This window comes from Squalius cephalus (assembly GCF_949319135.1).
Source record: "Squalius cephalus genome assembly, chromosome: 24".
NCBI classification, from domain to species: domain Eukaryota; kingdom Metazoa; phylum Chordata; class Actinopteri; order Cypriniformes; family Leuciscidae; genus Squalius; species Squalius cephalus.
In genome coordinates, this window is record NC_137145.1 from 17998917 (window position 1) to 18016070 (window position 17154).

The window sequence follows — 17154 nt, forward strand, 5'->3', positions numbered from 1 at the left end:
TGGTTCTGGGGGACCTAAAGTACCAGTTAATGCTAATACCTGTCGCTACTGTTTAGTTGAAGGACATTGGAAGACAGATTGTCCTCTACTTAAATCAAAAAAGTCAGGTCAAGTTAAACCTGCTATGATGGCAGCTCCTGTTACAGCCTCTGACCACCAGGGTAGGGCTGGGCGATATATCGCATGACATTGTTAGGCGCATCTCGTCAGTAAAGCCGGTTCCTTGATTAGTAGTAAATCGCCATCCCCTGCTTTCAGATGGAGCGGCATTCACTACAAAGAGCCGTAGTTAACTGACAAGCTGAGCCATATCGCATTAATATCGCGGACGTATCGCCTTTAGTTGAGTTTGGTTCTCGTATCGCCATTAGTTGAGTTTGGTTCTCAGTCTTCCCACTGTGATTTTTCAGCCTTTATTTCAGATGGTATAGTGTCACTGGTAGATGGCAACCAAAATGTTCCAGTTAAGATCTTAAGAGACACTGGAGCTTTAGATTCTTTTATTCTGGAATCTGTTTTGCCGTTCTCTAAGGGGTCTGATACTGGCAGTTGTGTAATGGTACGTGGTATGGGTTTAGTTCCATTCTCTTCTCCTTTACATGAAGTTACCCTAAAATGTGGTCTGGTAGAGGGTGATGTAGCTGTTGGGGTTAGACCCCAGTTGGGCAGATGGTAAATTAAACATCTTTAAGAAGCAACTTTCAGTGCCCCGTGAATGTGTATCTCCAGATTGCAGCAGTGTGTCCTGAGGTATTTCCAGTTTGTGCTGTTACCCGCTCTGTCTCTCGTAAGGAAGTTGATAGTAAGCCAGAAAGTCTTGAGTTGCCAGTTAAACTACAGACAGACCAGTTGACTAGTTCTAGAGATTCATTGGTGGCTGAGCAAAAGGCCGATACTACTTTGGCTGATCTGTTTGATAAAGTTGTTCCTGATTCAGTGGTGAGGAATAGTGCTCAGTGTTATTTTCTTCTTGATGGGCTGTTGGTCAGGAAATGGATTCCACATTGTGATCAGGGTTTAGAAGAACCAATGTTTCAAATAGTTGTACCTACTACTTTGCGAAATAAAGTGTTGCAAACTTCACATGGTGATGTGGCAGGTCATATGGGTGTTCGTAAAACTTATGATCGCATACGTTTTTTTTCTGGCCACGTTTAAAGCAGGATGTAGCTCAATTTATTAAAACTTGTCATACGTGTCAGCGCACAAGCAAGCCAAACCAGGTTGTAAAGCCAGCACCTTTATATTCAATACCAGCCATAGGGCTGTATGCTCCAAGAAAATTGGAGCAGTTTCTTCTCCGGGAAATTTAATAAGTATCAGCAAAACTATTCTGTAATTGAAAAGGAGGCTCTAGGACTCATTTGGGCTCTACAGCACTTTGAAGTCTATGTTGGTTCCGGTTTGACCCCTTTAACTGTGTTCACTGACCACAACCCGCTAATTTTTCTTAAATCCCTGCAAAATCCCAAACAGCGCCTGATGCGTTGGGCTTTGTTCTTGCAACCATTCAACCTCAATATTAGACACATTAGCGGTAAGGATAATATCATTACTGATGCCCTGTCCCATGCTCCTTTAACCTAGTTTGTATCTTCACTCTGCTGGCCCCTGCTGGTTGTCTGCGCCTTTTTCTCTTAAATTGCTCCCCAGGTACCAGGGCTGGTGAGTTTGAGGGACGGACAGTCAGCCAGGGGACATGGGGCGACTGTTAGGAGGTTTTTTTTTTTTTTTTTTTTTTTTTTTTTTTGAGGAATTTTGGATTGTTTCAAATGTGTTGGGCCAAATTTTGGGCTGAGGGTGGGACCCTAATTTTAAGGAGGGGGTGTCACGGCCCCTCCTCTGCCTTGCAGGGGCGGTTCCTCCTGCAGGCAGAGGAGGGTCATTAGTGATTGGAGCCACGTGGGCTCAGGGTATTTAAACTGCTTCACTAACTACTCTTTTTCTCTCTCTCTCTCTCTGCTCCTCCAGGTATGATCCTGTCTTGTTTGAGTGAAAAACTAAGTCATAACTACAAAGGAACAGTCATGTACACACACAGACTCACGCATCCATGCATTTTACATACACGTTATATTATGACATATTTACACCATTTCCTTTTCTTTGTTTAAAGTTAATAGTTTTTGATTTGCAATAAAGACAACCTTTTTTGATTGGCCTATACTTGTTGTTGTGTCCCCTCATTTTTGCCACAGGCCATGAGCCGGCCTGTGACACACTCCATAACTTAATGACTTTATCCTCGATTTTTTTTTTCCTCATTTTAAGTACACAAAATGGTAACGGTCTGATAGATACGATCTAAACCACCGTAATGCCTGTCCCTGAATACCAGTGTAATTTTGTAATCCATCTAAGAGTATTTTATGATCTATAGTGTCAAACGCAGCACTAAGATCAAGTAAAACTAGCATAGAGATATAGTAATATGTATGTATATGATATGCAACGAGTGCAGTTTCTGTGGTATGATGGGGCCTAAATCCAGACTGAACTTTTTCATATATATTATTTTGCACAAAAAAAGTCTAATTGAGTGGGCATGACTTTTTCTAGTGTTTTAGACATAAATGGAAGATTTGAAATGGGTCTGTAATTTAATTCATTTGGATCTAATTGTGATTTCTTTATGAGAGGCTTAATAACTGCCAGCTTGAACGATAACGTAACCTAGAGATAAAGACGAGCTGATAATATTGAGAAGAGGCTCTACTGCTACAGGTAACAATACTTAATTATATAAGTATATCTTGATCAAAAGATTGAGTTCAAGTGTAGGCCAAATATCCTTACTCTTTAGTATACTTAAGAGTAATAGTAAGTATATTTCTGAGAAGTACACTACCAGTAAGAGTTTTAATGTTTTTAAAGGAAGTCTCTTCTGCTCACCAAGGCAAATTTATTTGATTAAAAAAAAAAAAAATGTTAAAAATGATGACAATTTAAAATAACTGTTTTCTATTTTAATATATTTTAAAATGTAATTTATTCCTGTGATCATTACTCCAGTCTTCAGTGTCACATGATCTTCCAGAAATCATTAATATGGTAATTTGATGCTAAAAAACCATTCATTATTATTACCAATGTTGGAAACAGTTGTGTACGGTTTTTTTTTTTTTTTTTTTTTTTTTTCTGGATTCTTTGATGAATAGAAAGTTCAAAAGAACAGCATTTATTTGAAATATAGTATTTTGTAACATTACAAATGTAACTTTTGATCAATTTAATTCATCCTTGATGATTTGTTTTATTTATTTCCCCTAAAAAATCAAATAAAAATTCTTACTGACCCAAAACCTTTGAACGGTAGTGTACATAAAAAGTAGACTGAAAGTATGCTTTCTTATTTTTAGTTCACAAGACGTATACTAACAGCACACTTGATTAAATTCTTGTATGTAAGGGCAAGAGATGTATATATTTTAAAGATATATAAATGTGTATTTGTGGACAGAGATTGTGCACTCTAAATTAAAAATGGAAGAATGAAAAATGAAACAGTTTAAATGGCATTCCTGTGTTTTGGAGCTTCGGGTGGTATTATATAGATAACAAAGAAAAACACTGAGCAAAGAATGCTGAGTTCCATGTATGTTGTCTGTCACGTCAAGTAAGAGACTTTACGTGCTACAGTACAGAAGCCACAGACCAGCTGAAGTGTGCCTGTGGTGAGATACTGTGAGACAGATCTGCAAACTGCTGTGTCAAGCTTTTGCGTGCTAAATAGCCCCTACTAGTGGCACAAATATGTAAAACGCATCTAGACGGTGTCAGCAGTATTTCTCTCCTGCCTATTAAATACTAAATCACCATTTATTAGGTTGTGTGTATATCCTTGAGTTCCCAAGTCAAAAAGAAGTCAAATTCTAGAAGTACAACAACACAAATTTTAAATGGGCAGCTCATTGAGACTGTCTAATTATTTTATTATATTTGTGTATTTTATAACTATCGCTTCAGTTAGATGTTTGATGCGATAATCAGATCTGTACTCTGAATCACAGTATAAGCATATCACGTATCAAGGCCTGAAAACATACGTGCGTGAGAATCTGCATGTGTGTTTTAGAAAGAAAGGCAGAGGGAGAAACAGGCAGTTTGACAGTATGTGTTGGGGTGGTTAAAAAACGGTGTGCTTCTCTAAATCTGAAGAGATGGGGGTGTTGTCATGGTGACTGTTTCTATGGAGGCAGTGCTGCCTAGGTCAGCACCAATGAGACACTGCGTTTTGCCATTATGTGATCACACTTCACAATTCAAGACAGTGAGTCTGAAACTCCAGAAATACTGTAAAAGCTTTTATTTACAGCTGTATTTACAAGCAAAGGGCAAATCATAATGTCCAGCAAGGACACAAAGGCATTGTTTACTTTGTTTGCATAAGGACATTTCGCAAGTAAGGCAACAGAAAGTAAATACAAATACCGAATCGAGTAACCCAAGGCATGTCGATGAGATTGTGATGTATGAGTGTGCTAATAGTATCACAATACTAAACCTCAACCAGTTTTTGCTGTTTTAAATTTCAGGCACACTTTTCTCTGCCCTAAGGCACACAGCAGTTCTTTTTTACTCGTGTCATTTATCTCTAAATTCTCAAATCTGCTGTAAGGAACTCCAATTTGAGCAGTCACCTTTCAGCACAGTTATTTCAACTGAATTACAAGGCTTTCAATACTATAATGGTAACTTTAGAGTGTTTGTTCTGGTCACAGCATGTGTCAATCTAAATACAGATCATATGTTTCAAGTGACCTATATTGCTGTTTTTTTTTCCCTCTCTTTTTCTCCTTGTTCCTCCTACACCACATTTTCTTGCACTATCCTCACTCATTTCCACCTTCCCACTCCTTAGCTGCGACAAATCCTTTTAATATAAGGAAAGGAATGGAGTTTTGATTTCTGTAATGCTATAATTAGGTCTACATAATGATATAACGAAACTGCCAAATATCTCACCACATTTAATAATTTCTTAAAACATTGCACTGTCATCATAAAAGAAGCAGCATTAAATACATTAACAAGCATTTCTTTTCGTTTTCATAATACAAAACAATATAAACTTCAAAAACTTCAGTAAATAAGGCCAAAAATGACACTGAATAGCAATTTCTTAATATAATTGTTGATTCTTGTACAAAAAAAGGTGTATATTATTGTTGTCAGTTATTAATTTTTGTGGCAGGATAATATTCTGGCTATATATCTGCAAAAAGCTTGTTTTTACCTTATTTTGGATTTGCACATTTTTGATCTCCATGGTTTTCAGTCAAATTTTGGCACATCACTATGGCAGTTGCCATGCTGATGTAATTATTACTTTGTCTGATTTAAAATACTTAATTTTCAAGAAAATCAATTTTAAGCCGTTTACAGGGCAGGAGAAAAAATAAACATTAATCTATGTGTACATGTGCACTACATAGATGTCAAACCAAATGTTTTGAGGTATAGACAATGCCTGGCTCAATAGCTTGTGCTCATCTGATCACAGCTGTCTCATCAGAGCATTTCAACTATGCAAAAATAGAGAATCATTATGATACCAGAACTTTGATCCATCTTTGTCTTTGTAGTTCATATCTTACTGGAACCCCAAATGGGTGAAAGTCCGGGTTCTTCTGGTAGTCATGAAGTACCACCAGTATCTCTCTCTTCTGTCATAGAATCTGTATAGAAATCTTTTAGATACAAAAAGTCTATCTTGTTTGTCTTAGCCATGCAAAGTCATGCTCAATGTGGTTACAAATGGCTGACATGTAGTTCTTAGACCCAGCATTAAATCACCACAAATATGAGATCCAGCCACGCTGAATTAATGTCTTTCTCTGACACAATGTTGGTCTTGGTCTCTGAAACTGTCAATTTGAATTGAAGTCTTCTATTAGCCCAAAAGGCAACGTGAAGAAGAGGAAGCAGGAGATTAAGTGATAGTTAATTAAGTCAAATGAATAAATTACGGTAATAAATGAAGGGACAAATTATATAAATGAATATAAAACATGAAAGAATCTCTCTCTTGAAGCTACACACACAGGTTGCTCAAGTTAGATCCTTGACCAAAACGTCTTGAATCTAAAGAAACCCTGATAAACGGTTAAACAGAAGTTCAATCTGTACTTCATGGACAGAGCCTGGTGTGGAAGGTTGTAAACCATCAGTCAACGTGTCCAGATCATGGTAAATCACTGCTTGACTCCTGTCAATAGAGGGAAACATAATTAATCCAACAGTCAAGACCGCAGAACAGAATGTTTACATTTTACATTTGGCAAAGCAACTTACATTGCATTCAAACATCTGCATTTTGTAAGTTTCTGCACTTCCTGGAAATCAAACCTTGCTTGAGCTACAGGAATGCTGAACCTCATGCATTTTTCTAGCTCTTGAATAGTTTAGTTGTTGTTTTTATTTAATAGTAACATGGAACATTAGGTTTTAGAAACAAAATAGAGTAAAAAAAAACATAACATTACTGGGCCGACCCTGTAAAACACGGCAAAATATATTGCAAAATGTACTTCAATTGACAAGAAAATACATTTCCAATCTTAAAAACACAACAATACATTTTAGGTATACATTATATTGCAATTTTATGTGCAATCTCTTATTTGAGAAATTGCAGTCATATTGAACAGAGGTCTAGACTCTAAAATTAAAGGAGAACTCCGGTCAATTTTAACATTGAGCTCATTTTTTTGTAAATTTGGAGTGCTGTCAATACAGAGAACAACGACAAAAATCGGTGTTGCCTACACCGTGTTATCCTCTTTTTAAAATTTGCACCCTGTTGACTTCAAAGGGGCAAGTTTTAAACCTGCTTTTAGCCTCTTAACATCCTTGATGTGTCATTACAAGTGCACAGGTCATGTGAGTGATTCCTTCGGAGTGAACGTGGGTCAATCTGACTGCAGTAGATGTGAAAGATATGAATAAAAATGATATTTATTTAGCCAGCGCTCATACCTGTGTTTACATCCTGTTTTCGGTCAAAGTCCACAGTAATCGATTGTCGAGTTCACGCGCATTGGTTTAGTACCTATGATCAGGCGCGTGAACTTGACAATCGATTACTATGGACTTCGAACGAAAACAGGATGTAAATACAGGTATGTGCGCTGGCTGAATAAACATCATTTTTATTCATATCTTTCACATCTACTGCAGTCAGATTCACCGTGTTCACTCCGAAGGAATCACTCACATGACCTGTGCACTTGTAATGACACATCAAGGATGTTAAGAGGCTAAAAGCAGGTTTAAAACTTGCCCCATTGAAGTCAACAGGGTGCAAATTTTAAAAAGAGGATAACAAGGTGTAGGCAACACCGATTTTTGTCGTTGTTCTCTGTACTGACAGCACTCCAAATTTACAAAAAAATGAGCTCAATGTTAAAATTGACCGGAGTTCTCCTTTAAGGTTGCATATCTGAGTATGATTAAGTGTGAGTGATAGATAGCTTTTGCTGAGCTCTCTAAATGGTTGCTGAGACAGATTTGGGCTGACGTAAAGGGAGAAAAGCCGCAGAGCTCACTTTTACTTTTCTTTTACTTTGATTTACTTTGATCAGTCTAAATATGTGGAAAATTCTCAGTCTTCCTTTACTTCACAGCTCCATCACTGCATGTCACTCGTTCTCCCACTCACATCCAAATTTAGACACATACTAATGCGCTAACACTGGGTGTTCCTTCTTTATGTATAATAAATATAAAAAAACAGATCTGTTTTCTCGTTTACAGTGCACACTTTTTATACTTTTTTTGTCCCAAATTTCCTTTAACAAACTGGCCCAAAGTCATTTTCAGTGGATGTTTGAAGTCAGGTTTACACTTATACATTAATGCCTGATAATCAAAATGTGCCTTAGTGATTTTGAACAATATTAGTTTATTAATTTTAACCCTCTGGTAATATTTGCATGTGGGTCAAAAATGACCAAAAAAAATTATTTCAATGAAATGATTGTACTATATTTTAGTTCGATAATTTACCTTTTTGGGGTTTGTGGTACTAAATTATATTCATGCAGAAGTTATAATCCATTTATTCACTTTTTGAGCATGGACCTGAAAATGAAATTTCCAACTTAAACTTTCGTAAATCTTGAATGCTTTGGAGCGCAGACTTAAAGATCTGTTTTTAAAGAAGACACTTGGCAGATTTTTGCTTAAGTTTAAAAAAGTGAACTTAAAAAAGTCCAAATAAATATATATTCCAAATTTGAGGTTGATATTTCCACAAAAAAATAAGCTTTCAGTATGAGTTTGTGTGTGTGCAGTACCCAATAGATGAAATGCATCTCATTCATTTCTAATGCAATCATTAGAAGTCATTACATTACAGTCATTAAATCATTACAAGTGTGACTATTTTTTCAGGACCGTTTGACCTTTTCGAATCATGTCCATGTTTTTTTGTTGTTTTTTTGTTGTTTTTTTCTGTTCACACAGCAAGTGCCAAAACCTTTACCAAGTTTCGTTCCACTCTGATGAAGTAAAATAATTCTAAAAAACAAAACATAACATTTTTCCATCAAAAATGACTGAACAGCACCAGAGGGTTAAATGTTTTGCTTAAAAAGTGTGCTTGAGCTATATTTATTTAAAATAAATGCACTTCATGTTAATGCAGACTTATGTGTTCATTACTTTTTGGGGTCACTGTATATGCATATATACCTGTAAAGTGGAAGATCTTGATGCACTGGTCTCAGTCAGCGCTGCACTTCCTGGGATACTTGACACAATGAACCCTGTTCCGTTAGGAAGGGGCTGCCGCACCACCACCTTCCCTTTTCTAGTCTCTGCCAGAAACAGACTGTACCAGTAGGCATCACTTGAGATGAGAGTAGAGTCAGCGATGGTGGAGGAGTTCCTCTGGCTGAGGATGCTGTTCCTACCCTGTGGAGCCGCTTGTGAGGGCTTCGGTTCCTGACATTTCAGCACGATGATCACCAGGATGGTGATGAGCAGCATAAACAACACCGACCCCAAACCGATCAGCAAGTACAGGTTTAGATCGGTGATCAGGTCGTATTCGACAGGCACCTCTGTGGTTTCGGTTAACTGCGTGACCACTTGGTCCACTGTGGAGATCTTGATGGTCACCGTGGCGGAGCGAGGCGGTTCTCCGTTGTCTCTGGCTATGATGACCAGGTGATGATCTTTGGCGTCTCTGTAACTGAACATCCGTGTGGTTCGTATCTCGCCGTTGTACTGATCGAGGCTGAACAGTGGCGTGTCTGTGATCTGCAGGAACTGATATGTTATACGAGAGTTCTGCATGGAGTCGGCGTCCAACGCGATAACCTTGGTGACCAGGGATCCTTTATCGCTCGACCTTGGGATTTTTTGCTCTATGACAGTGCCCTGCGGACGCCAGGGAGAAACTATGAGGGGCGTGTTGTCGTTTTGGTCCAGGATGATGATGTGTACGGTCACATTACTGCTAAGAGGAGGGAGCCCAGAATCTCTCGCTTCAATGTGGAACAGAAACTCCTTCTCCCTTTCGTAGTCAAACGTGCGTAAAGCGTAGAGGTTGCCGTTTTCAGGATTGATGGAAAACAGCATGGACATTGAGGTGTTGGCTATCTCCTTTTCTATGATGAAGTAAACCAGATACTGATTTTCATGCAGGTCTGGGTCATGAGCGGTTAGTGAGGCTAGCAACGCTCCGGGCTCGTTGTTTTCCATCAGATGAATGGTATAGAGGGTTTGAGGAAACATTGGGCCGTTATCATTGACATCTTGAATTGTAACACTGATCGTTTCGTTATCGGTCAGAGGAGGGCTTCCTCTGTCAGTCACGTGGAGAGTGATGTCATAACTGTGGATGCGCTCACGGTCAAGTGATTCGGTGACTATTAACGCAAAAAAGTCTTCCGATGACTTATTCAGTGCAAAAGGTAACATCTCAGCATTGTGGATGGAGAGAACAACTTTGCCATTATCTCCAGAGTCCCTGTCGCTCACGCTGATGACGGCGATCACCGTTCCTACAGGGTCGTTTTCTTTAATCAGACTCTGTGAAGATTTGATCGTAATCTCAGGATGGTTGTCGTTTAGATCGGTGATGAACACTAATATTTTACACTGACCTGAAAGCGGATTCACTGCCTTGTCCTTGGCTTCAACATACATCTCAAAACTCTTCACTTCTTCAAAATCGATCACGTCTTTTACTCTTATTTCTCCACTGCTGGGGTCCAAAGAGAACTTTTCTTGTGTTTTCTCAGATGTGTATAAAGTGAAAGAGTAAATGACGTCCGCATTGACACCCTCGTCCAAATCTGTTGCATTCAGCTGCATAATCAGCGTCCCTATAGGTGCATTCTCAATGAGGTCAACCGAGTAAACTTGTCGATCAAACTGAGGGGCGTTGTCATTGATGTCCAGCACCTGAATGATAATGCTGGCCGTGCCTGAACGCGCAGGTTTGCCGCCGTCCACAGCGGTGAGGGTTAGTGTGTGGACGGCCTGTTTTTCTCTGTCCAAACTAGCTTTTAGCACCAGGTCGACATATTTAGTCCCGTCACTTCCAGTCTGGATTTCAATGGTAAACTCGTTACTTTCACTCAGGTAATAGGTCTCGATCGAGTTCTCGCCAACATCTGCATCCACCGCGTTTGTTAAAGAAAATCTCTCTCCAGGTGTTGCTGATTCCGAAACATCGAGCGGTATTCTCTCCCGTCTGAACTGAGGCGCGTTGTCATTTATGTCCATAATTTCCAATTCGATGTTAAATATGCGTATTGGGCTCTCGATTATCACATCCATCTTGAGGAAACAGAACGATGATGTTTTGGCCGGGCATAAATACTCCCGATCAATTTTCTCAGCGATAAACAGTTCTCCGGTGACTTTATTTATTTCTAGGTATTTCTTGCTATGAATATAATCCAGTTTTACCTTTCGTTCCAACAAGGTGTGCTCGTCGAGGCCCAAATCCGAGGCGATATTTGCGATCACGGAGCCCACTGGAATTTCTTCGGGGATGGAGTATCTTGTTACAGCCGAGGCGAGACTCCACAGCGCGGAGAGGACTGCGAAACCGAGACGCCAGCTCCTCCTTTGATCCATTGCAGTGCACACGTTAATGCTTTCGCTGTCTTTCACAAGAATTATAGCAATGTTTTCGAAAACGAATGGAGGTTAGCGGGTATTTGGAAAGCATCTTAAAAGCATCCAGCAGAGCATCGCCATAGCGCCGTGCCGTGGATCCCGCCCGCTGATCAGATTCATCTGAGCTTCAGTGCTGCTCTGACAGACCAACAGCATTGTGAAAGGAAAGCATGGGTTGTGCTCGCATTCCCCTTAAAGTGAATAGCATTAGTGCAGGGACATCGATCGTGTGAAGATACACGTTTACATAAAAAAATAATAATAATAAAAAAAATAAAAAAAATAATATTAATAATATTTTAGGAAAATGAAAAAAATATTATTTCTGAAATTACATTTGACTATAGCTTTCTGGAAGTCTGGTTAAAGACAGCACATATAATGTACAGTTTGTCTGCAAATGTTGAAAGTAATAAAAAATGTATTTATATAAGGTGCTATTATTTATATTTCTCGACAAATTAAGACTGTTGTAGGGTGTCATCAAATAAGAAGCAAGTTCAGCACCACGCACAAATCCATCTTGTATCTTGGTTCCGCTGATAAGCCAAGCAAAATAAAAGCATGTTTAGGGCGGAAAATTAACAACTACAAAAATTAATTTCTGCGCGACAATCCTTACTTTATTACTGTAATAAACTTTTATTATTATTATTATTCCTAAACTCACAGATATAGATGGTGCGGTCTGCTAATATTCCACACAGGCTGCTATAATTAATTGTAATTATATATCTAATTGGTAACGATTTAATGCACCTAATCAGTAACAATTACAGATGTGTCATTTATAAAGAAGCACTGTGAATACATGTCTCTTCAAACCATTTGTAGATTAATGCCATTGTGTAAACTAACCATAAGCCATGTGATTTAATGTTATACATGTAAAATCCACCAATAAATTCAATATTTTGCTACTCAACTTTTTTTTCTGTCAAAGAGGGTGGGAATAGACAGGAAATGCACAGTTTTATACCATCATGCTGTTTCTTGTCATTTTGGCACAGCAAGAACCACTACAGTGATTTTGTATTTATTTTTTTAAATGAGAAAGACAAAATAGTAATATTAAATCAATTCTATTGATATTCTTTATTCTGTACATTTCGGAAACAAAAGGGATATCATTTTGGAAAATATAACCTGAATTCTCACCAATATGGGTGATTATTAAAGCAATCATCTGTTTAATGTTTTCAGAAAGTTTCTGAATACTGAAGACATCAGGAAAACAATGCAATAACAATTACAGAATTGTCAGAGTACTTTAAGTAATGTGTTGTTCAGACGTCACTTTTTGTCACTTTCAACCATGCTTCAATATCTGACGCTCAAAGCACCCTTTAGCGTCCATATGTGACGCTTCGGTTATGGGTAGGTTTAGGCGTCATGTAACTGACGCTTTCGAAAGCGTCAATATCCGACGCACAAAGCACCCTTAGCGTCAATATGAGACGCTTCGGTTGGGTAGGTTTAGGTCTGTGGTAGGGTTATGCGTCTCATATGGACGCTAAAGGGTGCTTTGAGCGTCAGATATTGAAGCATGGTTGAAAGTGACGTCTTGGGTATGAGAACGGGCTGTGTTGTTGTGAAAGTTATGAAGGCAAATTATACAGCACATTTAATCCAAGTGGAATATATACAATTTATATACAGGAAGAAATCTACAGATGAAAAATACAAAATGGAAAAATCATTTGAAAAAATCATTGGTTATTATTGCATCCTCTTGGCGGTTATTGTTCGGCTTTTTCTTTTTGCCAAAAGTTGAGAATGAGTTGTAGACTTCAATCTCCCCATTGTTTGCCATCTTGAGTGTACAGAGTGTTGATGATGTTCCGGGAATGTAAACATTATGTTGATAGTCTGGTGAGGGTTGAATTGAATCCGGTTGGTTGTAACGTGTCCATGAGCGGTTTGGAAAGCCCCCAACCTTAGGTGAGGTCTTATAATCTGTTTTAAATGACAAAGAAAAGTTCATTTCGATTAAATAACAAGGAAGCTATATACAGAATATATAAAGCTGGTCTTTTTGAGCATGCCTTTTAACTGAACATGTTTTTAGGGATATAATGATTTTACCATGCATGTGATTTCCCCAGGTCCAGTACTGTGGAAAAGATGTGTAAGCATAGTTGTCTGAGTCCTGAATCAGTCTGCGCTGCAGAGTCCTACCTGTGTTTATTGGAGTATGGCTAAAAAAACAAAAACATGGACATGTCAGATGCTCTGTGTGTGTGTGTGTGTGTGTGTGTGAGAGAGAGAAAGAGAGCGAGAGAGAGAGAGAGAGAGAGAGAGAGAGAGAGCAATAGAATCAGCTTTTACTTTAATCACCTTTTGTATGTATAATTGAGCTGGTTCTTAGTCAGTGTTTGGTCTTTGTTTCCCTGTTTGAGCTGCAAAGAAAAGAAAAAAAAAAGAGTTGAAATATTTACTCCACACACTTATACATGAGAGGCACAAGAATGTACTACAAGCACAATGTCTATGCCAAGAAGAGGAAAGACCTCAGAACACATCAAAAACAGTCACTAAAGCACTAAGTGACTTTACTAATTCATCACCTTGTTGCAGTATACTTACAATTTGCAGCAGTGACAAAAATGCATTTGTTTATTTATTTATTTATGAACTGTGCATTAAGAATTTTAAGGTCTAGTTCACAGAAAAACAATGAATATCCAGTATAGCTCAAAGGTAGAATAAACAATACACTATTGTTTGCCCAATAGTTAATTTCAGTGCTGTTCTGCAAATAATAATAATATGTATTTTATTTATTTTATTTAATAATTATTGCTTTTGTTATTATTTAATTATTATAATTGGCAATTATTATATTATATATTTTATTATATTGTTGTAATGTGTTATATTATATTATTATTATTTTTAAATAATACAGAGTTAGCTCAACATAGGGACAGGAGAGCTGTCAGTCAATAAATGGGAAAACAAAGTAACTTACGTTAATTATTTGAAAAAGTAACTCAGATGTTTTGTTGTAAATTTAATTTTACTAGCTACTTGAAAAAGTAATTGATTACCTGTTATTCCAACACTGTTGTTGTTGTTGTTGTTGTTGTTGTTAGTATAGTCCTGTGTGTGGAACTTGCATTGGCATATCCAAATATTGTTTATATTTGTAATTAAATTACAATTTACAGGCTATTGTTTACATTTTATTATTTAATCTCTTGCCATTTTCTGGGCTGATTAAAGAACAACAAGTATTTGAAGTCTCCATCTAGTGGACAAACTTGATATATATATATATTTTTGTTGATTATTACCTCGTTTGGAGAGGTCTCTTTCCTCGTACCAAGACTGTGGCTGGTTGGGCTCCAGGTCAAAGTTATATTTTCCATTTCCTTGATGTTATTTCGAGAAGATGTTCCCATCGGGCTACAAGGCTTGAGGAACATGAAGTCACTTTTAGATGACTCTGGAGTTAAACACATTTTATAGCAGTAGTTTTGACCTATTGGGTGGTTCGCGTTTACTTCCACGCAGTGCGTGGGTCCCTTCGATCCCGGTGATATGTGAATGTTCAAGTTAGACTTTTTAATGACGTCACTGGAGGGGTCCTTAGAATGAAACCCACAGCACGAGTTTCTGTCCTTGTGTCCCTTAATTGTAGCCAGGACAATAATAGCCACGAGAAACGTGAATGAAACCGCGCCCAGAGACACGATTAAATACAGCGTGAGGTTTGACCTGTACTGAGGGCTGAGCGCGAGGTCACCAAAATCAGGCAAGGATTCTGGCACGCTGTCAACAACTGACAACATGATGGAGGCCGTGGCCGAGAGGGGCGGATGACCGTTGTCCTTGACCAAAACCACTAGCCTCTGCCTCCTGGGGTCGTTGTCCATCAGCCGGCGGATTGTCCTGATCTCCCCAGTGTACAACGCAACGCTGAACAAACTGAGATCTGTAGCTTGAAGGACTTCATAGAAAAGACGCGAGTTTTGCCCGGCATCCGCATCCATGGCGGTGATTTTAGCCACTAGGTATCCGGCATCAGCATTTCTAGGGACAACTACAACCGCTGTGGTGTCATTCTCGGGCATTGGGGATACAATGATTGGAGGATTGTCATTCTGATCCAAAACAAACACGTTCACTGTTACGTTAGCGCGGAGAGGCGGAAAACCAGCATCTTCGGCTTGAACCACGATCTGAAAGTTTCTGAGCTGCTCGTGGTCGAAAGAACGCAGTGCGTAAATGTTGCCGTTATCTGAATTGATGGACACGTAGGTGGACACTGGCATTCCATGGATGTCGTTTTCTTGAATAGAGTAGGATAAGTAAGAATTCTGATCCGCGTCTGCGTCTTGTGCGGTGATGGTGCAAATCGAGGCTCCTGGCGCGTTGTTTTCGGTCAGGTAGACCGTGTAGGAGGGCTGTTTGAAACGCGGCGCGTTGTCGTTTATGTCAGACACTTGCACTAAAATAGTTTTCCTGGTAAAAAGAGGAGGCGAGCCCATGTCACGCGCCGTGAGGGTGATGTTATACTCTGAAATGGTCTCTCTGTCCAGAAAATCACACGTAACCAAAGTGTAGTAGTTTTTAAAAGAGGAGTGCAGCTGAAAGGGAACGTGATGAGGAATTTCACAATCAACATTTCCGTTTCCCCCAGAGTCTTTATCCATAACGCTAATGACTGCTATCACTGTGCCAGGGGGAGCATCCTCTTGGACAGGCGTAGATACTGATGTAAGAATCACTTCTGGAAGATTGTCGTTGACGTCTATGATGTTAACCATAACTTTGCAGTGCACTGCCACCGCAGACGGTCCCTTGTCTTTGGCTTGCACATAAATCTCGTGCATTCGTGCCTTTTCATAATCTATAAGTCCTTTTACTTTGATTTCTCCAGTGCGGGAATCCACGCTGAACAGCTCGCGCACTCTCATTGGAGCGTGGCCGCTGAAAGAGTATGTGATCTCTCCATTTGGTCCTTCGTCGATATCAGTGGCGTTTAGTTTTATCACGACTGTGCCTCGCGGTGCGTTTTCAGCCAGCTTCACTTTATAAAAGTTCTGGTCGAACACAGGCGCGTTATCGTTGGCATCCAGTACCGTTATGTTTATTTGCGCAGTGCCCGACCTCTCTGGCGAGCCTCCATCCACCGCTGTAATAACCATCAAGTGAGTCTTCTGCTGCTCCCGGTCCAGCGGACTTTCAAGGATCAGTTCTGCGAATTTACTGCCGTCACTACGCGTCTGGACGTCCAGGACGAAGTGCTCGTTTACGCTCAGCAAATACGAGCGCATAGAGTTCTCACCGACGTCCAGGTCCTGCGCGCTTTCCAGTGGGAAGCGCGATCCAGGCGCGGCGGATTCGGAGATATCCAGGTTAAATTCACTCCATGGAAAGACTGGAGAGTTGTCGTTAACATCAAATATTTCAACTTCGACCCTATACAATTCTAATGGGTTTTCGATCACAACCTGAAGATGGAATGAACAATATGGATTTTGTTCGCACAACTCTTCTCGATCAATTCTTTCATTGACAAATAAAACCCCGTTTTCTAAATTCACCTCTAAATATTGCCGTTTTGCACCTGAGACTATTCTAAATCGGCGGACTGAGAGTTTGTTGGTGTCTAATCCCAGATCCTCCGCAATATTTCCAACAAAAGCCCCGTGCTCCAGTTCTTCTGGGATCGTGTAACGAATCTGTGCCAGAACTACATCCATCAGAGACGCGATGAGCGCCAGGCAGGTTACCTGCCATGTCCATATCCACAGCTCCATTTAAATATAGTCTCCTTCCTGTGTGCCTTCAAATGAACGACCAAACAAAACACTCATAGCTAAAGCTTTAAAATGGTAGACAAAAATCCACCCAAACGCACAGTAACATTTCGTGAAAGAATGAGCACGCTAATGACAATGAAGTGGTAAATCCCTGAACCTCGTACTTTAGCACTGGAGAGCGCGCCTTTGGCCAATGGCACGTGCGCAAGAGTGAGAGAGCGTGAGTGTGTTTGCATGAGGGAGACAG

The 17154-nt window shown here is 39.4% G+C and overlaps 1 protein-coding gene across 1 annotated transcript; it reads right to left on the bottom strand.

The window, feature by feature from the left end:
* Positions 1 to 4284: 4284 nt before the first annotated feature.
* LOC307152177 (protocadherin gamma-C3-like) lies at positions 4285 to 17154 on the bottom strand. Its single transcript, XM_079860584.1, has 6 exons — positions 14433 to 17154; positions 13474 to 13535; positions 13222 to 13334; positions 12863 to 13092; positions 8695 to 11166; positions 4285 to 6208 (listed from the first exon to the last, which is right to left on the bottom strand). Exons 1-6 carry the CDS (start codon positions 16902 to 16904, stop codon positions 6185 to 6187), a joined length of 5373 nt encoding a protein of 1790 aa, XP_079716710.1. The 5' UTR covers positions 16905 to 17154; the 3' UTR covers positions 4285 to 6184.

Bases quoted from the DNA above. Each gene is read 5' to 3' on its own strand.
- LOC307152177 (XM_079860584.1), bottom strand. From the start codon at position 16,904: ATGGAGCTGTGGATATGGACATGGCAGGTAACCTGCCTGGCGCTCATC. The intron at 13,536-14,432 runs GTAATAATCAAC...TTTTCTTTGCAG, and splicing joins AAGAGACCTCTCCAAACGAG to CTCAAACAGGGAAACAAAGA. The intron at 13,335-13,473 runs GTGATTAAAGTA...TTGTTTTTTTAG, and splicing joins CTCAATTATACATACAAAAG to CCATACTCCAATAAACACAG.